This window comes from Cyprinodon tularosa, unplaced genomic scaffold (assembly GCF_016077235.1).
Source record: "Cyprinodon tularosa strain WSP-4 unplaced genomic scaffold, ASM1607723v1 ctg308, whole genome shotgun sequence".
Classification (NCBI taxonomy): Eukaryota; Metazoa; Chordata; class Actinopteri; order Cyprinodontiformes; family Cyprinodontidae; genus Cyprinodon; species Cyprinodon tularosa.
The window spans coordinates 311,476-336,985 of NW_024039017.1; the positions used below are offsets into that span (position 1 = coordinate 311,476).

The 25,510-nt window shown below is 38.6% G+C and overlaps 2 protein-coding genes across 3 annotated transcripts in view; both read left to right on the forward strand.

Moving 5' to 3' along the window:
• Positions 1-4,597, forward strand: part of LOC119787997 (NACHT, LRR and PYD domains-containing protein 3-like) — a 41,095-nt gene extending 36,498 nt beyond the window's left edge. Inside the window, exons 12-13 of one of the 2 annotated variants that reach the window (XM_038292104.1) lie at positions 1,409-1,582; positions 3,114-4,597. In XM_038292104.1, the coding sequence (XP_038148032.1) occupies positions 1,409-1,582; positions 3,114-3,147 (208 nt within the window). In that variant the 3' untranslated portion in view covers positions 3,148-4,597. The remainder of the gene's footprint in view (positions 1-1,408; positions 1,583-3,113) is intronic. The other variant, XM_038292105.1, reaches the window with a different exon arrangement.
• LOC119787996 overlaps positions 1-25,510 on the forward strand; it is a 145,304-nt gene that overhangs the window by 86,249 nt on the left and 33,545 nt on the right. Inside the window, exons 5-6 of the mRNA XM_038292103.1 lie at positions 4,613-4,616; positions 24,585-24,727. Coding sequence (XP_038148031.1) covers positions 4,613-4,616; positions 24,585-24,727 — 147 coding nt within the window. The remainder of the gene's footprint in view (positions 1-4,612; positions 4,617-24,584; positions 24,728-25,510) is intronic.

A 25,510-nucleotide genomic window follows, 5' to 3' on the forward strand; every position in this document is an offset into this window, starting at 1 on the left:
AGTGATGAGGTTTGTTTACATAGATAATTTTACAGATAGTATTTCATTAGTCTGAGTAGGGTATAGATTTCATGTAGACTTAAGATAATAAATATACCCGTTATTTTTTCTACATCGTTGTGACGTTTTGGTGAGCTGCTTTGCATGGTGATATAAACAGACGAAGTAATTGTAGTCATTAGTTTAACAGCGAGATTGTGTTCGCTGGAAGAATATATATTCCCCGTTTACAGTCCAAGTCTTGTTTGTGGCACGGGGGTTACAAGGCGAGGAAGAGGAAGAGAAAGAGGGCAGAGAGGCCGGGGTGGGTGTGCAGCTAGGGCCAGGCGAGGGAGAGGTGAAAGCGGGGTGACTAGAGCAGTGGAGGAAAGGCTTGAAGATCTCCAAAGGAGCCGGAGAGAAGTAACCGAGGTATATATCCGTAGCTCGCTAATATGCAGCTTCATATATCTGTCTCTCTCACACTCACACACGCCACTATCAGCTGTGGTAATTTTATAAAGCTGTGGCCTTATCTAGGTAATGCTACCTGACATCTTGACAATAGTTTGGTTGAAACGGGATGTGGGGGTGGGGTATTACGTGTATAAAAAGACAATTGTGTGTGTAGGATTAATTACCTGTCCAACAGAAAACTGGCGACTTGAGCGTCACTTTGAAAACCTTTTTCCTCCATCAGTGACTTCCATCGTGTAAATGCCTTGCCAATGTTGATCCGTGTTTTTTGTCGTTTCTTGTCACGCTTGCGTTTATTCTCGTCGTGTTTCCGCTTCTTAGATGACGGGGGTTCGGTGTCCGCCGCTTTTCGTTGTGATACAGAGTAGGCATGATCCTCCATTCGTCTGATGTTTGGGCACACAGTGCCAAACAGTTTGCAAAGTCACTCACGCCTGCCGCCTTGTTCACCTTTGTTGTTACTGAAGCGCAGTATACCTGCTTCTTCTTCTTCTTTGGTTTCAGGCAGACTAAACGCTTTTCAGGCATAATACTGCCATCTATTGTTCAGTACCGTCTCAGTTCATCTCTCTCAACTTGCCGTAGTTACTTTCGAGCGTAATGGGCGATCTCGCAATCGCTAGTTTGTTGCCTCTGCGCTGCCGTAGCGCAAAGATGTCTGCCTCCATGGCTGCGAGACCCGCTCCTATGTAATTATAAATAACGAATTCTAAGGCAACGCAAATATTATAGTTAAAAGGCTGAGCTCGTAGATGATGATAAATAACATAGTTATGTATAATATATTCAATTTCTGACTTTATATCCCTGTAATTATTACACACTGTAGCTTTAAGTCACATTAACATTCCATTTTTGAAGCAGCAGCATGTTGTCTTTAATTTCACTTGTCCTCTCTGATAGCTTTAATATGTTTCCTGTTGCATGTTTTCCTCTCCTTTTCATCTGTTAGATTGTGGCGCTGCAGTTTGTCAGAGATCAGCTGTGCTTCTTTGGTCTCAGCTCTAAAGTCCAACCCCTCCCATCTGACAGAACTGGACCTGAGCAGAAACGACCTGAAAGAGTCTGGGGTTCAGCAGCTGGAGGATCTTGTAAAGAGTCCAGATTTCGAGCTAAAGACTGTGAAGTAAGTAGATGGTTGGAGTATGTCCAGCTGCTGTCAGCAGAATTGTTCTAGACCCAGTTAGTATCAAAGCAAAGGCAAGTTTATTTATATACCACATTTCAGCAGCAGGACATATGATGGCTCTCGCATACATAGTAGGCAAGAAAATAAAGTGCTTAATAAAGATGAAAAGAAGGCATCCTGACTTAATCTGGATACAGCAAATCGCTAAGCTCTTAAGACATACTGTACGTTTGCCTGAATTGTCCATAACTGTGTTGCAAATAGGGCTGATAGTGGAAGAGGAGTAAAGTGCATATTTACTTTCAACAGTTCATTGAATATAGGGATCTTCCCATTTGGTGAATAGGAGCTATATGGTTTCCAACAATGTCTTGCGAGAAAATGCAGGCACAGCCAACCTGATGAAAAAACATCATATCCTCATGTGAACTGTGTGTGATAAATTTTTCACCTTTATATATTTGGGCTTTATAAATGTCAGCTATAGTCATAAGATAAATCTATGTAACTTTGTTTTTTGCATTTTTTTACCCTGAAACCAGCTGTCCAGGATCTGACAGCTGTCATCTATATATTTTTCCATTGTATAGTTAACATTGTCCAGATATGGCACAGCACTCCGCAGTTCCTGTCCTAACCTCAATAGTGATCTAACTGCTGACGCATGAAAAGTGAAGGGGGAGAAGCTAAAAGCTACACATTTCTGTATTCAGAATTAGCCCCAGTGTTTCCAGTAAAGCTTCAGCTTCTCAGTGGGGGGAGAATGGTGACAGGCTTCCTGATTGGACACAGAGACACCAATCAGCCAATCAGAGGAGCCAGAAGCTGGTTGTGTTCCTGTGTTTGTGTTGATGTGAAGACGACTGTTGTTGCTGTGTTCATGTCTCCAGGAAATGAAGCTGGATTCCAGCTGCCACCCTTCCAACATGTCTAGAGACAGTGGTCCTCATCCATCAAACTGTGGGAGCATCAGATCTGATCTCAGACTCTTTGTTCTCTCATTTCAACAGGAAACAACTGATCAGTTCCATCTTAGCCACAGCTCTGAGATCAGTCTGAATGCAGCCTGGAAATCAGTGGCTCTGATTTCACAAACCATCATTCCATTTAGTCACCATGTGGTCTTTCTACAGAGCAGAACCTTTGCTGAAGTCCACTCAGCACATCTGGACATGTCCTTCTGTTACCAGTCTCATCCAGATGTGTTCAGGGACAGCCTCCATGTTTCTTAGTCAGCTGATATTTCAGAAACGGATGAGATGTTGATCAGCAGCCAGAGTTTCTGTGTCTAAATGGAGCAGCAGTAAATCCATCACTATGATCTAGTTCAACATAAGTGTGTTCACTCCAACACGTTAAGATGAGAGCTGAACGGAAGCTGGCTCTGCTCCACAGCTGATCTGAACAGGACTGAAGTCCCTGCTGCTCTTTATCCTGGATGTGCTGCATCACTGACTGACAGCTGATGGAGAGAGAGAGGCTGGAAACACTCACTGATCTCCTCTCTTCATCCTTCTTTTCTCTACAGGTGGAGGATGATCTTAGTGGAGGAGAGAAGCTGATCTGTGTCCTGATGATCCTCAGAGGTTGAAGCTGCAGCAGTTTGAGTTCAAAGAGACTCCGACTGGATCCTGATGATGAACTCTGAGTTTAGAGATTTTTTTTAAGTACTTTTCATCTTTGTTGCTGTCTAGTTTCATATTATATATTTAAGACTAAAAGTGATTAAGAGATTTTTTATTAAAAAAGAACCATGAAAAGTTTTAACAAACCTTGAGTTTATTGTTAAATGAAAGTAAATGTAAAACAGCAGGTGTGGAGCGATCCAGGACCTCAGATGGACTCGGGAAGCCCTTCCAGTCCGGCTCCAGCAGGGTGGAGGAGGGCTGCTGTCATTAAGGAGGAGCTGCTTGGACTGAAAATAGAGTCCAAGGCTGAATCCCATAATTTGGCCTTAACTCTTCCTCACGAACCCTAAGCTAGTGAGGTTGTCTATGTGTGGCCAAGTATTTGTTACCTTATGTGGACAGTGTAAGGCCGTTATCCCACAAATACACTACTTTGAAGGGACATCTGGGTAACTGGGAATTAGGCAGTCTGTATTGAGAACTTCTCCATTCTGTGATATCTCTAAGTTACTCTAACTGTCGAAGCACTTTAAAAACAACCACTACTGCTTCACTTTTCTACATGGCACATTCACATGATTTTTATTTGTAGTAATAAGGGGTAGCTAGTGATGGGTTAATGAGGCATCTTGAAGCGGTTCCACACATTGCCAAATAGGTTTCCCCTTTGTGGGGAAACTTAAGTGGTCTTTGCATTGTCTGTCTCACAGAATACTGACACCTGCTGGACATTTAAAGACACTACAGGCAGCTTATTTGACAGACTAAACTGAATTGATTTGATGACCTAGTTCAACGATATCATTTGAGCTATTGTAGGTTTTATTGTATTACTTCATAACTGTGTTTACATTGAAAATATCTTTGATATTTTTAGATGCAGCCAATAAATTATGTAAACATATAACGTGAAAATTTAGGGGGAAATGTGAATGAGGATGCTTGTGGACTAGGATTTTAAATCATATTTTACAGAAAAAAAAAGCTAATTAACTTTAATGTGGAAAAGTTGAGTGATAACTGAGAGGAAAAGAATGACAATGAGAAAAACAAAAATGGCTAAAACGTTCCTATTCCTTTTTTTAGCAGACGCATCATGTTGACAGATACATTTTTAAACCCAGTTTAGTGATTCAGTCCGTTAGAAAAAAAACTCCTGGATCGGTCACATGACTTTCTGACAGCGACACATGCACCGATACAGTGTTTTACTCTATGGGCTTCACACATGCACCCATGAATCAGTGGTGCTGGACCCATCACTAGGGGTAGCTAGCATAGGCTGCGCTAGCTTAGCACTTCATTTCCATTTCAGTTCAGTTTATTTATATAGCGCCATTTCACAACTCATGTCGTCTCAGGGCACTTTGATTGCATGATCTGGTTGAATTGTCTCTAGACTGGTTTGATGTGTTCTATCTAAAGAAAACCAGCTGCTTTCATCAACTCATTGACTTGAAAGCAATCCCTCACACCAAGCATGCTTGTAGCGACAGTGGAGAGGAAAAAACATCCTTTTAGCAGGATGAAACCTCCAGCAGAACCAGGCTTAGTGTGAGTGGCTATCCGCTGAGGCCGACTGGAGTAAAAGGAGACAGAAGTAGACATACAGAAAAAGCAGAGAGCAAATGCAACTGTAAACAGCTCTAGGAAACACACAGTCAGGCAGATGAGCTTTGAGCCAGCTCCCATGTCAGAGGATGATAGAGAGCACATACCGTTAGTCACAATCAGAGAAACAGGACTACACTGAAAAACAGGCCTCCATGTTTTTTCTTTAGTTGTCAGTTAATTTTGGTTCTGCTGTTTGGAAATGTTTTTGTTTTTTTGTTTAAATGTTTTCCTACAGTTAATTTTGGTTTCCTTCTGCTTATATTCTGAATCCGTTTAAAGAAAGCAAATACAAAATATTTCATATAATGTTTATAGAAATGAATACTCTAGTACTGGAGGCTAGTAGATCTTGTTTGGAAATGGGCCTGTAATTTCAGCTATTATTTGTGGGGGATTTTGTTTGCTAATTTTTATGCTTGCATCCTTTCTCCAACTCAGTGCATTCAGAGTCTTGAGATTATGAATAGAGCATGTATTGTCATTCAATCTATATAAATTGCTATCCATTGTTAATGTTTTGATTTAATAAATATTTCTTGTTGTTTAAAGTTTGACTTGTGAAACATTTGTTGTGCCTTTGTAATTTTTATCAGGTAAATGGAGAATGAGAAAGAAATGACAACCAAAATGATCAACTCACAAAATCATCTTTACATATCTGGGATATTAATTAGACTGATGGGAAAATAATCAGTATGAACATTGGCCTGAAAAACATCTAGCATTCTAGCTCTGGTCTGGACAGCCATGTAATTTACATTCTGGCATCAACACCTTTGAATGCTCTCTGAAAATATGAAGGTAATTACCTGCAGTGGAATCATTGAGTCCACGCTCAGGTATGGTGTTGATTGGTCGGTAATGAAGATCTGATAGTTTTTTTTTTTTTATTAAAGGAATGAAGGCACACAGGGAAGGGCCCAGGCTACATTTGATCCCACAGACATTAGGGTGAAAGTCGTGTCTACTTGCCAGTCCGTCAGAGGAATATCAGTCCTGTCACTATGCCTCCGACTGATCATGTGTCCCAGCTACTTGGCCAGTGGGACATGCCTTTTCCTGACTGATCAGAATGCAGAATATATTTGAAGGTGTATAATCAATGTCTGGTATCCCAAAACAAATTTAACAAGAAGGGATTTCTCTTGCTGCTCTGAATAGTTGTACTATTCAAAACAAGATCACATATTAAAAAACAAAGGAAAACAGTGCAAAGGCCTGTACCACGAACGAGGATTAATTGATTAGCGAGGTCACTTCTGGCTTAACCTTCACTTTCCATTACCACAAAGCTAGATTCATTCCTTGCGAGGCATGTTACTACTGTAACTTAGTGTAAATGGCAAACCTTCTCATAGTCAGGCTTTCAGGATTGATCTGAATCCTAGAAAACACTCAACAGCCAACCAGCCAATTGAACATTGTTGACAGTGAGACCTGCAGCAGCGTGGCCTACTTATATTGTCCATTCACCAACAGACTCATTTGTATTGTTGCAAAGCTCACTATGTGAAAGAAAACAACTTAGAGAATAATTGTATCTTGTCTTGTCTCGCCTTTTCACGTCATTCAACATTTCAGCTTAGAAAATGACAAACAGTATGATTTCAGTACTGGAGTAACATTTATTTCTACCAAGGAAAAGCTCTACATATGAAGCTACAATTTTCCCATTTAGCAGTTTTTACAAACCCAAGGATGAGTCCTTCCTGCATTTGTGACAGGTATACTTTGTGCAGTGCACACAACGCTCAGTGCTGTGGTTCCTGTTGCAGAGATTGCACACCTGGCCTGCTTATAATCACAATGCAAAAAATCTAAATAAAATAAAAAATAGAGTTTAGCACATTTTCCCAAAGTAAGAGTTGTAGTATGAACTAGATGAGGTTATCTATGTATGCTAGAAGTTTGATGGCACTACAATGATCTACAGTGTAATTATTGCCTATTATATGCTCATAATAACAATGAATAAATCTCCAAAAATACAGTTTGGCCTATCTTCCCAAAGTAAGAAAAAAAAAAGGATGTTAGAACTGTACATATACAGTCATATGTTTATATAACAATTTTTTAATGTATTTATTATTGTTTTCAAGGCTGCACTTTAAAATATGAAATTGTCTAGAGCTGTTCTAAACAACATTTCTTTTTGTTTACACTTGTGTATACAAAATAACAAGATAAATCTGTCTAAGTCTCTAAGTCATAAGTAATTCTTGGCTTTTTATATGCTTATAACAATGAAAAAAAATTGAGTTTAGCACATTTTCCCAAAGTAACAGTTGTAGTATGAACTAGATGAGGGTTATCTATGTTTGGAGGCACTACAATGATCTATAGTGTAATTATTGGCTATTAAATGCCTATAATAAAAAAAGACTAAATCTCCAAAAATCAGTTTGGCCTATCTTCCCAAAGTAAGAGTTGTAGTATGATCCAGATGAAGTTTTCTGTTTATCCTACAAGTTTGAAGGCAGTACAGTGATCTATAGTGTAGTCATTGCTCATTTTATACTTATTCTAATAATAGAATAGAGGTGCCATTTGTCATTTAGGCTTTTGGAAAGTCCTCAGACATGTATTATTTTCAAATCCAATGAATGTGATAATAATCCACCACTCCTTGGTGACGCTTTTGAATATTTCTCTCTGATTATTTTGCGACTTGCAGACGGAGCATTTTTGGAGCAATGTGCTTTCCATAGGTTCCAATGTAATTCTCCCAGCGCGATAGAAGAGAAGTCGAATCTGTGAATATTTTTGCAAACTTTACTGCAGTCTCGCGATGCTGTCTGCATGTCTGCAGCTGCAGCGGAGGAGAGAGAGAGGAGAGATCGCTTGAGTTATATTTCCCTCCATATAAATAATGGTCATTATCATATAAATGGTAATTTTTGTATAAATATTGTTGCTTTCTACAGCTTTCCAGCTCATGCAGCTATTTTCATTGTACAGATCTATGGAGAGATATTTGTGCCATCGGTTTGAGCGCGCAGGAACCAATCCGAGCGCGCAGTGAGACAACACGCGCGCGCGCAAAACCGGTCTGGCGCGCGCTCAACTCTGAAAAACCCTCTCAACACACTGTTCTCGCGCTCAGTTTCATCTCTGCGCGTGCTCGAATCCGTCTCTGCTCGCGCTTGCTCTCCTGCTCTCTCTCTGCGCTCAACACCAGCTGTGCGCTCGGCTGTTTCTCCGCTCGCTCGACTCTCTGCGCTCGCAACTTCAGCAATGTATGTAAATGAACCATACCATCAGCCAATCACACCCAGCTTCTTTTCATCCAATGAAAGCATTCCTTCCTTCTTCTTCTTCTTTTCTATCATGGCGGATCGCAAGCAACTTCAAGGTGCATACCGCCACCTACTGTTCATGAGTGTGTAGCAACATTGTTTTACATCTATTAAATTCTATTTTTTAATTTTGCATTCTGAAGATAACTAAATAATGCTTTCCTTAATCTATAAACATCCTTTATATTTCCTTTATTTCCCAATAATCCTTTAAGACTCCATTCTTGGCCTGTCATTTCAACTACTCTTCTCAATTTTTCCCTTTCAGGTTCATATGTTTTACAGTTCATTAATATGTAAGCATTCGTTCCAAATACTACATCCGGTTAAATGAAAAAAAATACATAAATAAATAAAAACACAATCAGGAAAATCAAACTACTCTTACAGTTATTTTGTCAACATTCCTAAGATAGTACTATAAAATATCTTGAATTATCTCAAATAAACTTCAGTAAAACAGTTATTAGATCATTGCCTCATCCATCTCTTTTACCTGCTATTGACATGGATTTAAATTTGCTGTTTTAAAAGAAAAATAAGGAGGATATTTCAGGTTCCAGTATGGTTCAACAGTATATAGATAATGTTTTGGATCATATTGGCCTTACTCTTAGCTTTTGTGGCGGGTGTTTCTTCTTTTTGTTGTTTTTTATGGAGGTTGGCAAACAACAATTACCGCCACCAACTGAAAAATCCTGTTTATCAAATTATTCTTTTTAATATATATAATAAAGAATAACCCTCTTATTTAGAGTCCATCTGTAAAAGGTCTTCTAAATAATAATTGTTAAATTTCAGATCAGGTCTGCTGTCTGAATAATTGCGTTTAAATTAATATAACGGTCGCTGATCTAAAATCAGAGCAAACTAAACTTCTTAATGGAACGATTTCTTCAATCCATTGTAAGGCCAATATGATCCAAAACATTTCTCCTTTGTAGGCTGAATTCCATCACTGATTCTTTTACCCGATTTAAAAATAAATTATGAAACTAAAACAAAACACCATTCCTAATATTGGAATATTTTGAAGCATCCATAAAAAATTTAACATATCCATAATATTTTTTATCTATATATTGTTGAACCATACTGGAACCTGAAATATCCTCCTTATTTTTCTTTTAAAACATCAAATTTAAATCCATGTCAATAGCAGGTAAAAGAGATGGATGAGGCAATGATCTAATAACTGTTTTACTGAAGTTTATTTGAGATAATTCAAGATATTTTATAGTACTATCTTAGGAATGTTGACAAAATAACTGTAAGAGTTGTTTGATTTTCCTGATTGTGTTTTTATTTATTTATGTATTTTTTTTCATCTAACCGGATGTAGTATTTGGAACGAATGCTTACATATTAATGAACTGTAAAACATATGAACCTGAAAGGGAAAAATTGAGAAGAGTAGTTGAAATGACAGGCCAAGAATGGAGTCTTAAAGGATTATTGGGAAATAAAGGAAATATAAAGGATGTTTATAGATTAAGGAAAGCATTATTTAGTTATCTTCAGAATGCAAAATTAAAAAATAGAATTTAATAGATGTAAAACAATGTTGCTACACACTCATGAACAGTAGGTGGCGGTATGCACCTTAAAGTTGCTTGCGATCCGCCATGATAGAAAAGAAGAAGAAGAAGGAAGGAATGCTTTCATTGGATGAAAAGAAGCTGGGTGTGATTGGCTGATGGTATGGTTCATTTACATACATTGCTGAAGTTGCGAGCGCAGAGAGTCGAGCGAGCGGAGAAACAGCTGAGCGCACAGCTGGTGTTGAGCGCGGAGAGAGAACAGGTCGAGCGAGCGCGAACAGAGACGGATTCGAGCACGCGCAGAGATGAAACTGAGCGCGAGAACAGTGTGTTGAGAGGGTTTTTCAGAGTTGAGCGCGCGCCAGACCGGTTTTGCGCGCGCGCGTGTTGTCTCACTGCGCGCTCGGATTGGTTCCTGCGCGCTCAAACCGATGGCACAAATATCTCTCCATACAGATCAGTTATCGTCTGATCGCTGCGCGGCTGGCTGCGCTGAAATCATTGCGGTGTTGGCGACACTGATGACGTAGATCTAGTTATATTTAATTACAAATATGATTTTTTCCCCCCTGCTCTCAGGTAAAACACTCAAAGAGAGATACTTTAGCTGAAACCGAAACTGAAGGGGGTGGATTTGTTCTCCAGCCACAGCGCTAATGGGGCATTTACATCTGAAAAGGGATTCAGGAGTTGATAAGTACGGGGGGGGACTGGAGACTGACGAAAATTCTCGTATCTCCGGGACTTTTAGTGTTAATTTTCATTAGAACTCTGGCTGCAGCATTTTGGATCAGCTTAAGTCTTTTAGCTACAGCTTGTGGACTTCCTGATAGTAAAGAATTACAATAGTCCAGCCTTGAAGTAACAAATGCATGGACTAGTTTCTCAGCATCACCCCTGGACAGGCTATTTCTAATTTTTGCAATATTCCTCAGATGAGAGAAGTAAATTCTAGAAACCTCATTGATATGGGATTTAAATGACAGGTCCTGATCAAAAATAACACCAAGTTTTTTTTACTTTACTCTCTGACATCAATTATTCCATCCAAATGAAGTGATTGACTTATCAGCTTATTTTTCAAAGACTCTGGTCCAAAGACTATAACTTCTGTTTTGTCAGCATTCAGAAGGAGAAACCTAAGAGTCATCCAGGTTTTTATGTCTTCAAAACATGCCTGTAATCTAAGTAATGGGTTAGCTTTATCTGGATTTATAGACGGATATAGCTGGGTAAATTAATCCCATGCTGTCTAATAATTCTACCGATTGGGGGCATATATATAACAAAGAGAATTGGTCCTAGCACAGGCAAGGTTTGAGCATGAGGAAGATTTGTCCATAGCGTGAACAAACTGAAATCGTTCAGACAGATCGGATTTACACCAGTCTAACACTGTTCCTTTAATTTCTACAAAATATTCTTCTTTCTAAAATAATATTATGCTCAACTGTGTCAAATGCAGCACTGAGATCTAACAGGATATCTACAGATATATATTCATTATTTGAAGCCATGAATATACAGTCAAATGAAAACGTTTGTGCACCCTTATTAATCTTAATTATTTTTATTTCTAAATATTTGGGTGTTTGCAAATGCTATTTTAGTTAGATATTTCTAATAACTTATAATTGAATTGAGGTTTATTGGACTAACAGGAAATGCGCAGTATGCATTGAGATTGATCACTTTTTATTTATAAAGAGGTTTGCCATGCTTAGGAGCTCTGGTTAATCATTTAACTCATAGTTTTTACACATGAAGGATTCTATTTTTCGATTTCGATTTAAAAACACAAAAAAGTGATAAGATAATGTTCTTTTACATTCTCAGCAAATAGATATTTTATCATAAAAAGTATCATTGTGGTAAAAAACACATATTTTTTCCAACTGAAGTGAGATTAGCCAAACTCTGAGATGTGATTCCAGGGCTCTATTTATTGGCAACATATTTTAATTATCATAATCAGAGTTTAATCCCAGTACAGTGTTGTGATATTTTACAGGTAGGTTTTGAATATATTATTAACTGGAACTGGAAGTTGTAGTTAAATCAATCAATCTTTATGTGAACTACAATTTATATTGTAATCAAGATTACACTTTGATTACAAACCATTCACCACAACTGGAGGACTACTGATTGAGGCCATGCCTGATAGAGAACGCTGCCATTAGGCACATTCTTTTGGCTGCTAAGGTCCCCACCGTGAGGCAGTATCCTTAGGGTGCTACCTTTGTCTCTGGGAAAAGATAGGAGCCATGTTTTGGGAGGGAGAGGGAAAAAGGCATATTTCACACTTTGACACAGTACAGTTCGAGATATCAAAAAAACTCAGCACAAGAAAAACACTTTTAACACGAGTCAAACATTTCAGCAGAGGGTTGCATTGGAGGCTCCAGTGTCCCATGTGAATCTATGTGGTGTTTGAACATGATTTGTGTGTTAGTGTGTGCCTGCAATTTGTCCATGAATGCTGTCCAGGGGCCAGTGTCCTTGATATGATGGGAAGTTTAACTGGCACTAAAGTTCTGAATGCATCCTCAGGTGTCTGCGGCAAGGAACGGGGGGAGCCGGCAGCTCTGGGCCCAACCATAATAAAAGTTTTGATCAGGGTGAGGCCGAGAGAGCAAGCCACACAGAATTTTTCATCTGCCTTAAAGTCTGTTGCTGGACTCCATATGTCGAATCCAATATTTTGAATTTGTTGGGCTTTTCCACCTTGCAGCAAATGTGCACATTGAGGATTTTATCCCATCTCACCTTTGAGTTCAACAGCCGCATCCAGCTTACATCACTCTTAATTATATAAGAGGTAGATTAGGAAAAAAAACCCTGAACAGAACATTATTGGTATTATTTCATTGTAACAATAAAATAAGAATCACAAAAACACAAAGATCAGCAGTTCCATGATACATCAAAATTTAATGTAACAAGTATCAGTACTGTATTGATATCTGTGATACAGACCCTGTATTTACTTGGTATTGTATTGATTAAAAATTCCCGGTATGGCCCACTTCTACCATTGAAGACACAGGTCTTGTCCTTTGTATATTAATATTGTAGCAAGTTTACCAGTGGGTAAATAACTCACTGAAACCAGGGCTGAATTGCATGGCTCTTTATCAACTAAACTAACCGATGCTTTTTTCCATTATATCCAACTGGTGAAAAATTCTTCTCATGGTGCCAATTTTAACACAACTGCAATGTCCAGAGCATGATGTTAGCTTAACCCCAAAAGATCACAACATAAACTCTTTAACACAAAACAAGGATTAAAAGATGTGTTTTTACCATCTTGATATTACTCATCAGCCTTTGTAGCTGCTCCAAGCTCACAGGACATTAGAATATTTTGCATAATGGTGATATATAAACTAAAAAAAAACATTGAAACAGGCTGTAAGACAATGATCTAAGTCTCCCACAAAACTGCAAGGTTTTTATAACCTTTTTTGAAGAGCCAAGATTGACTATGTAATAAAAATAGCTGGGTTTGATCATGTGTGCTGCGCTTCATCATCAACACCCAATGTCGCCATGGTAACTGCTGTCACACATGCTACAGACACCATTGAGACAGTGATTCATGGCAGTCACTGGAAGACGAGAACTTCAAGCTAGAATGCAGGTAAAGAGCAGTTTAAGTTGTAGAAAAACTTGCATTTTCATGTGGAAATATTTCAGCCCAACAAGCTTCTTTGACAGCAAGGAAACATTGAACCAAAGTTGAATAAACATTCATTATGCGATTTATATGTTAGCAATGTCTTGAACTTGAAAACATTTATTCTGTCATGATTTTACTAAGGTCTGACCCAAAATGCAGAAGATCAAACAGAGAGACCAGGGAAAAGTTTAACAGGTTTATTTAGTATAAAGAGATGAGTCCTGTGCTGCTCTGAACACAGTAAAACCGGAAATGGAAAGTCACAGGAAGACACTGCGGTTAGTTCAGGTTCAGTGGGAAATTAGATATTTAGGTTAGAATTGAAGGAATAGGTTGCAGACTCACTTCTCCAGAAAAAGGTGTCCCTTATGGAATCCAGTCTGCGTGGAATGTTCCAGAGATTGTCTTGTTTGGTGTTGGGCGGACAGGGTTACTCAGACTGCGGTTGTTCCTTGGTGAATGGAGAAGCTGACTGCCACTCAGATTTCCTGCGGTACTTTAACAGGCTGTGGTGCAGATGAAAACTTTGCTCAGTGTGAAGCTCAAACAACCTCTTGGGGAAAATGGATCCAAACTTCCTGTTTGAAACCCCAGCTCAGTTGGAAACTTATTAGATCCATACAGAGAGAGAAGGTCCAAACTAATCCAGTTTGCAGGATGACTTCCTGCCAAGAGGCAAAGACAAAAAAAGGTTAAGACTCAGGTAGAAAAAAACTCAGTTTAACTCAACAAAACTCAGCTTAGCTAGAGTATCCAAAACTGGCAAACAAAACTCAGGTTAGACTCTGCTAAACTAAGCATGGCTAGAGTACCCAGTATTGGCAAACACTGTGGCGTTGAGGTAGTGGCAGTCAGCAGCTTAAGAGCACTCCTCAGGTAATAAGGCAATGAGCTGCAGGTGTGCAGGGAGGCCCAATGAAGATGGGGCACCACCTGGTGGAGGAGGAAAGGAAACACAAAAACAGACCACACAAACTGGATTCCTGACATATTCAGCGTTGGTTTCTCAGCGTTGGATGGTTAACCTGTTTTATATTTCTGCCAGATGGTTGAGCTCAATGCTGCAAGATGCCACAGAGCATATCGCATGGGACAGGAAGTCATGCGCAGAAACAAAATAAAGCATTTGTTTAATTTTCAAAATAATAAATAATTTTCTATGGTATGTTGCCCTTTCTTCAAGAAACACCATAATGGTCCATCAAAAAGCCTCAGAATAATTACAGCTGATGTATTGTTCCCCTATATGATTCCTATATGTATGTATTTTGATATAATTGCATAAATGTGCATATTTCATCTTTTTTATTAAATATTTATACGTCAAGTTATTTATAGCTATTTTTACAACTTCATAATTTCATACCCACAAAACAATTTTATTACTATTTAATTTTATGTAAACAGGTTTAAATGGCTAATAAACATGATGTTCTTGAAACATGATGTTGAACTGGCCCATTTTTCTCTTTTCTATCATTTTGGTATTTCGCAATGTTGACTTTCTTCACTAAAAAACATGAACATAAAACATGATAGGGAGGAAAAGGCAGAGTAAAACTAAGCTTTGGGCCAAGCAGCAAGAGGAGCAGTGAAGAGAGAGATAAAGCGAGAGCAGTTACTATAAATGGAAAATAATGTACCAGTGAATTGTATATATGTTTAAAAAAAATAAATGTTAATTGCATGATACTTGAACTATTGTGTAACATAGTGATACAAATATGTTAAAGAGCTGCGGAAACAGATAAGGCACAATCAGCAACATAAAAATGTAAACAGGCTGTGTCGTCTATTTTAAATATTGCAGTAAATATGAAACAACTTATTTCAATTATACTGGAAGCTTCAAAAGAAGGACTATATAAAAATCATGTTTATAATGCTTCTAATGTCCGGCAGGGAAGAGGGAACAAAATATTTTCTGGGTTGCATGCCATTGAACCCACCTAGAAGAGAGTAACTCTTGACATCACTATTTTTTGGGCCCAGCATATGACCCTGGATGACCCAATCAGACTGGGTTGGGACCAGGGGGGAGATGAAGCTTATACAATAAATAAAAAAATAAAAAATCACCAGTACATCTTTGTTGAAATGTGTAGCTTTTTTTTTTAAAGAAAGGTTTTGTTGACTGGAAATGTAGTAAAACAAGATCTTATACAAAAAAAATCCAGCTTAACTGTGATATTAGTGTTTCACATCTCAGTTTACAGTTAATACAAAGGGAAGAGGGAACGAAAGTAAAGGTGTGTTAACAGGTAAATAGAGCTTATCAAGGGGAGGAGCCTTAAATAGGAGTGTCAGGTATACGATCAGGGAAAACAGGTTAGGGCTCTATTTACTAACAGAAGAAAGAGTAGAATCTTGATCACGGTGAGTGTTAACTTGTTACTTGTTTTCCTTATAGTGGGGTTTCTACTTTTGGGTTGGTATGGAGAGGTCCAGAACCAGGAGTTAGTGGTTCTATTATTCAACCAGTTGCTGGTTCTATGTAACTGGTTTGTGTGAGAATTCAATTACCTGCACTTTTTAGTGATTACACTAGCGAGTGCAGACTTTTCTCTTTTTACATTTTGTTTTCTTCAGATTTTTTTTTTGTTTTTGTTGTTGTTTTTGTTGAATTGAACATTTAACAGCTTTTCTACTAGTCTTACTCATGATTTTACATAACCGTGACATCAGGGATTTTTTTGCCCGGAAACAAAGAAGTCTCTGGAATTTGTGTGCAACCAGAACATTTATATAAATAAGCCTCATGACACCTGGAAGGACTGGGACAATATTTACACTACATATTTAGTCCGTCAGTGCTGGTAATTTTGTAACATTGCTTTAAATCAGCCCTATTCATTAAAAGTAACTACAAAACACGTATAAAAGAGATGAAAAACATGGAAACATGCTCAACTTTACATGTTTGGGGTGGGGCAAAGGCAATGGAGAGAGTAATGGATTTAACAGGGGAGGAATGTTATTTGAATTATTTATGTTATGCTACCTTTAGTCTTATCAAATATTAATTTGGAAAGTTAAATACCAAGCTGAATTTAAGAAGTCCACTTTTTGTGCCAATAAGTAAAGTCACCTGTGAATAGTCAGATATAAAGAAAACATATATATATATATATATATATTTTTAAACCTTCAATATTTGGGTTATTGAATGTAATATGTAATACAAATTATTTGAAATAATTTTGGAACAGCTGTAAATATCCTCTTTAGGTCAGTATATTTAGTATATTTTGGTCCAAATATTTCTGTTCCTGCCTACAATGACTCCTATCCTTTCTCTTCAGAGCTGTTGCACAGGTGTATTAGGTGATGACTATATAATCTCAAGGTCAAAGTAAGCAAAAATTATAACAACTTAATTTCTTAATCTGCTTTATGGAAGAGCATGATGTCCGTTAACACAAACAATGGATAATCCAGTTTAATTTATTGTTTAATCATGAAATTAGAGTAACAGGGTGAGTGAGCTGAGGAGGCAGTTTCACAACCAGAGGTCAGTGAACAGGCTAGAGAACCATCAAGGATTGCTGATCACACAATGCTGCATGCAGCTTCAATTTTTGTTCTTCTTTGTTTTGTTTTTTTAGTATTTCCAATACAGTCTGTTTTTATTACTTTTGATTTCCTTTTTGTATATTGTTATGTAGCACTATAGTGCAACTTCATTAGGAGGTTTTTTTTATTTTTTTTATTTCCATTAAGTTAACAAAATATTTCTATTTATATTGAAAAATATACATATATATTTCTAACATAATAAAGACAGCTCATACCTGCATTTGTTGCTGTAGAACCTAGTTTCCTGTAAAATACAAAGACAAAAAAATTCTGAATTTTTTTTTACTTTGTTATATACCCCTTTATTATGAGAAGAGGTGCGGCTTCAGTTGAGTTAGGTATGAAAATATCAGGAGAATCTGGTCTGGTGTAGTTCAAACTTAAAGGCAAAGTAAGGTAAAAATCTGAATGAGATAAGTTTTAACTTCACATTCCTCTTGTTTCCTCTCTTAGTCAGTTTTCTGTTGACAGTGGAGAAAAGCAGAAGCAGAACTCATTCTGGTCCTTCAGCTTTAATTTTTCACGTCTTCACAGGAAACAGACAATGTTTTTTTATGCTGCAAGAGGCACTCTACCTGTTGAGTTAACGTCTTTGTTCTCTGAGCTGGAATCTAGGACTGACCTGTTTGTTCTGATTCCTCAGATGTCAGCTATCAGTCAGTGTTTACGGTACTTCTCAGCAGAGGTGGAATATTCTCGGTCTGAAAAGTAAAAATCCTACCTTATTATCCCTCAACATTAAACTTAATCAGGTGATTCACCCCCATTTTGTGTTGTGGAGCTGAATATGGTACTAATTTCTGCCTCTCAGAAAATTAGGATCAGCTTCAGTCTGTCAGATGACCTCAAAGGAAAGCTGTGAATTAGCCTGCTAAAGTTTTCTAGCTTTGAAGAACATTTACATGTTCATTTAGTGTCCTCTAAAGGTCTGCTTTTTTATGTCTTTATTATAAGCACAAACAGTAACAGACACAACAGTAACTGAAATACAGGGTACAGTCAAAATAAAGTAACAATGGGAGAGGGTTTTGGATATAGCTTACAAACATATAGGCAATCTAAACATATTCATTTAAATTACGGTAGTAATCAAACTATCAGGTGGTTTGCAATACAGTATGTAACCTGTCCTGCAAACAGGAAGCCTGGGTTTGTATCCCAGCTGCACGAAATCAGCTGCCAGTGTGGGTCCTTAAGCAAGACCCTTCACCCCTGCTTTGGGGGGATGGCGGCCTAGTGGTTAGGGCATTGTGCTTGGAATTCCTTTGGTTCGAAGTTCAAGCCCCACTCCCACGGACTACCTCTGTGGCTTCCTGACCAAAGACCCTTAAAACTAGATGTCCCTGAGAATTCCAGTTTTCCTGCAAGGCCCCCTGCCCTCTTCAAGTTTGTGTTTTCACTCTACCTTGCTAACTGTCCTTGTTGTAATGCAAATAATCTGTGATATGAGCAGCCCTTCTACATTAGACTGGATAAAGGCTGAAACAAACTGGCATCAGAACAAGAGCATGCTCCAAACACTTTTCATTACCTGCCCCTACAACATCAGACCTTTTTGCAGGAATAGCTTGATAAGTCATATCTAAATCTTTTATTTAGGCAAACCTAAGTTGTAGCTCACTGTCTGTCTTGCTGTGGTTGCGGAGAGGTGTCTGTTTTGTAGAATAAATCATCTGCCGACGAGTTATTAATTCGGAAAAGCCGAATCTGTGAATATATTGCCAACTTTACTGCAGTTTCACGATGCTGTCTGCATGTCTGCAGCGGAGGAGAGAGGAGAGAGAGAGGAGAGATCGCTTGAGTTATATTTCCCTCCATATAAATAATGGTCATTATTGTATAAATATTGTTGCTTTGTACAGCGTTCCAGCTCATGCAACTATTTCCATTGTATAGATCAGTTATCATCTGGTGGCTGCACTGAAATCATTGCAGTGTTGGCGACACTGATGACGTAGACCAAGTTATATTTAATTACAAGTATGATTTTCCCACATCTGCTCTCAGGTAAAACACTCTGAAAGAGAGAGACTTTAGCTGACCGAAACTGAAGCGGGTGTAATGGTTCTCCAGCCACAGCGCTAATGGGGCATTTACACCTGAAAGGGGATTCATGAGTTGTGAAGTACTGTTGGTAGGATTGGAGGCTGACGAAAATTCTCGTATATCTGGATTTTCTAGTGTTAACCCTCACACTGCACCGCACAATGGCAGCTCAGGGCTAACCAAAGGGATGAGTTAAATGCAGAGAGTTAATGTCTTTGCTCTGTACTTATGACAGTGTAATGACAATAAAACAATGAAAAAAAATGATTACATCTTTGCAAAGAAAAAACAAGACACCGTACAGCCCTTAACACATGGTAATCAGCCCTGTTCTGATCTGGCTAGCATTTGTCTCCCTTTCTTATAATGATGGAAATGTTGTGAAGGTTGTGTCAGAAACAAATGCTGCATTCACACCTAAAGCAGCAGAGGCAGTAGGAGCAGCTAGTTTACATGCAAAGTAGAGACTGACACGGGAGTGGATTTTCACTCCTGTCCCGTCCCACTCCCACAGAAAAAAATTGTGTCCCGTCCCGATCCCGGGCCAGAGTAAAAATCTAAATCCTGTCCCGTCCCACTCCTGGTGAAATTACTCCCACTCCCATCCCGCTCCCATTCAGAATGACTCCCGCTCCCGCACCACTCCCATGCTCTGTTCGAAAACCTAGGATTACGTCATAGTGCGGCGCCGAGGTCAGGTCGGATTCCAAGACTCCTCGTTATGCGGCCTTAAAATGCATCCTTCTTTTAGCCCGATTTAAAGGACGGGTGTCGATGTATCCTCGGTATCCTTGATTTACCCAGGATTCATTGCGAGACCAAGCAAGCCGTGATCAGAGGAAAGGTTACTTGGCGCCGAACAGTGGTGAAAATTGGAAGTTCAGTTTAATATAATCCAGTCTGTGAATAGGTCCGTCTGAAATGAATGAAAATAGTTGTTTTATGGTTATTGAGTCAGATATGTGGCAGTAATGTTTGATTTATCTAAAGGTTTTTATCTGTTACTGTGTAAATGGGTTTGGCTGTAATTTAAGGACAGATTCTAATATATCTGCAGGGTGGGGGGGGGACTATAAATCTGATAGGATTTTTATCTTTTTATTGCTGTTTTGCACAATAGGCTTAACTAAGATTTTTTTCTTGTTTAATATTAGAGATTTTGCAGATATGTTTTTTAGATTTACTTATATCTTTCTACCCCTTTTATAGAATAGAATAGAAAATCCCTTTACTGTCCCACAATTGGGAAATTTTGTCACACAAAAAAGATTATTGAAAATGGTCACACAAATGTGGACCTTAGAAAAATGTATAAGAATAACATAATAGGGAAGAGTTAAAAAAAAACAAAAACAAAAAAAACAATACAATTCTGTAAAGTGTTTTAACAATATAAAACTGGAGAATAAATAACCAATATGCAGCTATGGACATTTTTACAGTAATGGGTATTTTTAAAATAGCAGCAACATCAGAGATGTGCAGAATGACAGCAGCAGGTTATTTAACTGACTAAGGTTTCTATCATTACATTTGATTTTATTTGTTCCTGCTCCCGGTGGTTGGAACCTTTATTCCACTCTGGATTCTCATCAGTCTTTGTTCACTTTACAATAAAAAAGAAATAAATAAACAAACAATTTTGGAAACTTCAGTTTTCATTCTTTTCCTGCTTTGTGTGTCAACTTTCGCGGTTGCTAAGCAACAGACCTTACGGCGATAAAACCCGCTGAAGGGTAGACCTGGTCGAATTCACAGCCAAAACTCTTCCGGTCTCCTTATTTTCACGGACTTCAAAGGATCCAGTCTAAGTAGACCGCGTCCTTGGAGGATGCAGCCCAGGATTTCGAACAGAGCCCCATTCTTGTTGTTTTTGAGCGCGGGTGAAAAACTCAATCACTGTTGGTTTTTGGGTCGTGTAGTTTTTTTGACTCGCATTATAGTGTAGGCTTAAAGGAAAAAAACTACAAAATGGCGGCGCCGCGCCAGTACTGGATTTTTTTTCTTTCTATTTTATTTTATTTTTTGGCATCGATCCTAGTTTTTTTTTAGTTATTATCGGTTTGCTCCCGCTCCCGTCTGCTCCCGTTAATGTTTAATCCTGTACCGTCCCAATCACGTGATCGTTACTAATACTGGCTCCCATCCCACGGGAATCCCACGGGAATCCCGTGACCCGTGGGATTCCCGAAAAAATGTCAGTCTCTAATGCAAAGTCAATGGTTGATGCGCGACAAAGTGCACCTATAGGTCCTGTAGCGCTTTTTGAGCAGCAGGCGCAGCGTGTCTGAGCAGCTGAAGTGGCATTTGAGCATCTGTTGCACCGTGCGCCGCAAATACGCTGCTGCTCGAGATGAAAAAATTTAACTTTTGCTGCTCGACGCGCCACATCAACCAATCAGAGAAGCTGATCTCTGAGCTGGCAGGGGGACAGACACATCGCTTCTGAGGATACAGATCACTATTATCACTCCTGTGAAACAGTTTATTAATGTCTAAATCAACTTAAAATGCTGAAACCTGCTGGCAAAATATGTTCACTTTTATTATACTGGTGTCTGCAGTTTTGATGGCATACATGAAAACCGCTTTCCAGCCGCCGTGGCAAACCGCGAGGAGGCGACCGGGCCAGAGGCTGTTGTTGAATGGAATTCCTACTGACAGCGCACCGCCGGTATGTGGGAGTCTGAGCGGCTCCCACAGAAAAAATATTTGAAGGCAGGATGGTAACCTGGATGAACTGACTGCACTGATGAAGTTTTTAGGTTTACTTTTCCCACTTAAAAACATATTAAATCTCCTTTATTCCCACTGATCACAGCAAATATAGCTGCCAGGCAAAGAAAGGATAGAGCAGCTCCACCCAACACGCATCAGACCCTCTTTTTCACCACGCGCAGCTGAAGCAGTTTTGCTGCTCCTGCTGCATGTCTCAACTAAACTTGTTCAAGCATCAAAAATGAAGCAGCAGATGTGTTTTTGCTGCTCCTGCTGCGTTTGGTGTGAACGCAGCAAAGCACTGGTTGAACAATAACAAACCTTTAAAAACAATCTGGCTTGTTCTGGGATAAGTATTTCTGGTATGCAAACACTCCTCACTCAGACATTTTGTGGCCTTGCAGGTGAAACAGACTAAGTAAAAACATTTTACACTGGATAAATAGCATAAATCAACATATGAAATAAGAGAAATCTAAATTTTCTGACCACAAGATGTTGACACCAATGACCCTGTACATCTACCCAGTGACCCCAGAGAGCAAGGCCTTAGATACCAGTTTAACCAGTTCATACTTTAACTGCTGCACTGGTTTGCAGAGCCAGAATACATGAAAATAATAATCTTATTGGGAGGGAAAAGGTGAGCAAGTATTAATATCAGCAAAAAAACAACCTATCTTGTAAATTTGATGTGATGTCGATCCTGTGAAGAACCTGAAACTGAATTAAGTGAATTTTTGTGTTACATCTCATTGAATAGACACTTCTGCATATTGTTTTCCAGTTAATGTTAGTGAAGTCTGTCGACCATCTTCTTATTGTTAATGTTATTGAGCTGCCATGATGTGAAAACAGGTGACGTATTTGTGAGACAATTTTCTGCCGTGGGAGAGAACATAGTTTTTGAGTTTCTGCTGTTAATGTAAATTGTTTTTAGGAGGTCATTTTAAGACAATACATCACTACTTCCTAGGAAACGTTCACTCCATAAGTTTATGCACTCAGAGGTAATTGAGATGGATGAAGCTAGCGAGGTACCTCGTGATAACTTTTAAATTAAGGATACAGATTTGGACCACTGCCAGGAGCAGATTAAAGAAGTTGGACTCTGCATTATTCTAAAATGTATTAGAGAGTTCAGGAAGGACAATAGCCAGCTGATGAAAGAGATCCATATGGAAAAGTAATTATGCAATAAAAGAGCGGGGGGAAAAAGATGTGAAAACTGTTTAAAACTGGGACTCCCTGAAAATTAGGATACCTGCTAACCATAATACAACTACATACAACTGGACCTGGTAAACATATTGTCTTCCTGACCTTACCTAAGGATAACAGTACAGAGAGCCTTAAGGTGCTGTTGTGGTATTTTCCCTACTCTTTTATGTCCACATTAACTACAGTCCGTCTCTACATACATTTGATTTTTTTTTTTATGGATCACGTTAAAGTATATTCACAGTTCATTCCATGGTGTCCAAATATCTAACCTGTCTTTAGCATGCAAAGACCACTCTCAGAGCGAGGCCAAATAAGTACTGGATGGTCCACAGCATTATTGATCCCTCAAGTTTTGGCTGACAGTTTACCTGCATAATCAGCAGAAAAGTCAATAATTTTCTTTGCTCAACAGGTCACCATTAATATCTATGTCTACTCTTCATCCAGACAATAAAAACCCATGCATGTCTGATCATTTTCTAGTTATCTAAGAGTCCTTTTTACTTTGTCGACGTCTCTATATAATCATAAAAAAAGCTTTGGCATCGAAATGTTTTAATCATGTTCACAGTTTAACAAAACAACAGACACAAAAGATTTCTGGACCAGATTCAGAGGTTCACATTAGGAGTGGGTGACAAAATTTGATGTGCGATTCTTCCACAAAGCCAGACTCCCAGATACATAACATCCATCCATTTTCCGTCATGCTTATCCCAAGTTGGGTCGCGAGGGATGCTGGTGCCTATCTCAGGCTGTCTATGGACAAGAGACGGGATATACCCTGGACATTTCATTGCAGGGCAACACAGAGACAAATAGGAAAAACAACCATTCACGCACACCTAAGGAAAATTTAGAGAAGCCAATTAACTTAACAGTCATTTTTTTTGGATTGTGGGAGGAAGCCGGAGTACCCAGAGAGAACCTACGCATGCTCAGGGAGAATATGAAAACTCCATGCAGAAATACCCTGGGAGGAGAATCGAACCCAGAACCTTCTTGCTGCAAGGCAGAAGAGTTATCCACTGTGGCACTGACCGCACACCTAGATAAATAACGTACAAAATTAATACATTGCTTTAGGTATCTTTTTTCATCATAAATAGTAGGTAATAGAAGAGAGGGGACAATAACAATATTCTTTGAATTTAGTTTTATACTTCTAGTACAAAGAAGGGAACATAAGGAGGATATGTGCTGGTGACAGGAAACTTAGATGGCTTAATGGTAAGTAGGTTACACAGTAAATGTATGAATTGACACATTTTGGCCTTTTTATATGGAAAGAATAACCACTGCCATATGACTGTAGAAGAATGCATTTTGTTGATTAAATAAACTGCAGCAGTTTGGCCATCATTCATTTAAAAGAAGAAGCTGTTTTGAGTTCCATATCCTCATTGTATTGTATAGTGTATTGTGTAGCATATTTTGAAAATGTTATTCTTTTTTGGAAGAACACAAATCACCCTTATCTATAATATCTTTGAAAGTGTGGATGTAATGCTGAGTAATAACTTAGTAATATAAAATGTATATGTGAACAAACATGTAAACCTTGCATCACTTTAACAAGCAGGAGATCAGTTTTCTATTTTGTATGCTATTTACTGGTTCTTCTTTGGAAATGAATCCCTTGGAAATGACTGGTTCTGACTTATCTCTTAGACTGAAGTCCAGAAGATGGAAGATCGTGATCAAAAAGGGAATATGACAGAACCTGCAGGATCTAGTTGTCCATCTCTGAAGAGTGATGGATTAAAACGAAACACTCCATACTTCAGTAATGAACCTGGACTTTCAGACACACAGTAAGAAACGTTCAAATTGATTATTTGATTATTATATGACACATTTAATCAACCAATGAAATTCTCCCACTTAGAAAGATGAGTGGTCTGGAATTGTCATTATAGGTTCACTGAGACAATATGAGAGGTACTCTCGGGCAATCACTACCTAGACGTTCTTCTTAGAACAACTTATATAAATATGATCACATCAGCTCTGTTATACTAAATTTTCCTGCATGTGTTAGTTTGACACATGTGAAGGGCAGTTAAAGTTTATTAAGATGCGGGCAGACTACCTGGGATGTGATTGCCTGGCAGCAATGGGTATGAGGGGACCATATGGATGTGGGGGCCTGGAACGGCTATGAATGGCCGTGGAGGAGGTGGGCTCTTCATCGGGTTGGCTACCTGCCCTGGTGTCTGTGGGCGGCAGATGCAGACTTAAGACTTAAACTGAACTTTATTTATACCTTGGGATTACTCCTTCTGAGAAATTCTGGGCCCCGTAGCTTATATAGTGTACAAAGCAAGATTCCATTAATGATAAAAATACAACAGACAGTAATAAAAGAGTGTATACAGCACAAAAAAGCATAAAAACGTTATAATGTCCTTGAATATATTTCCCTTAGATATAAAAATATCTGCACAGTAGAGAACTAAGGGACGACTACACAATAGCTGACTTGAATTATTGCACTTGTACTACGGAGATGTACTGAGCTTATAGGTTTCACAGTAGTTGTCATGTGTTATTGCACAGTTAGAGGGGAATATTGCATATGGGTGACAATAGGTAAT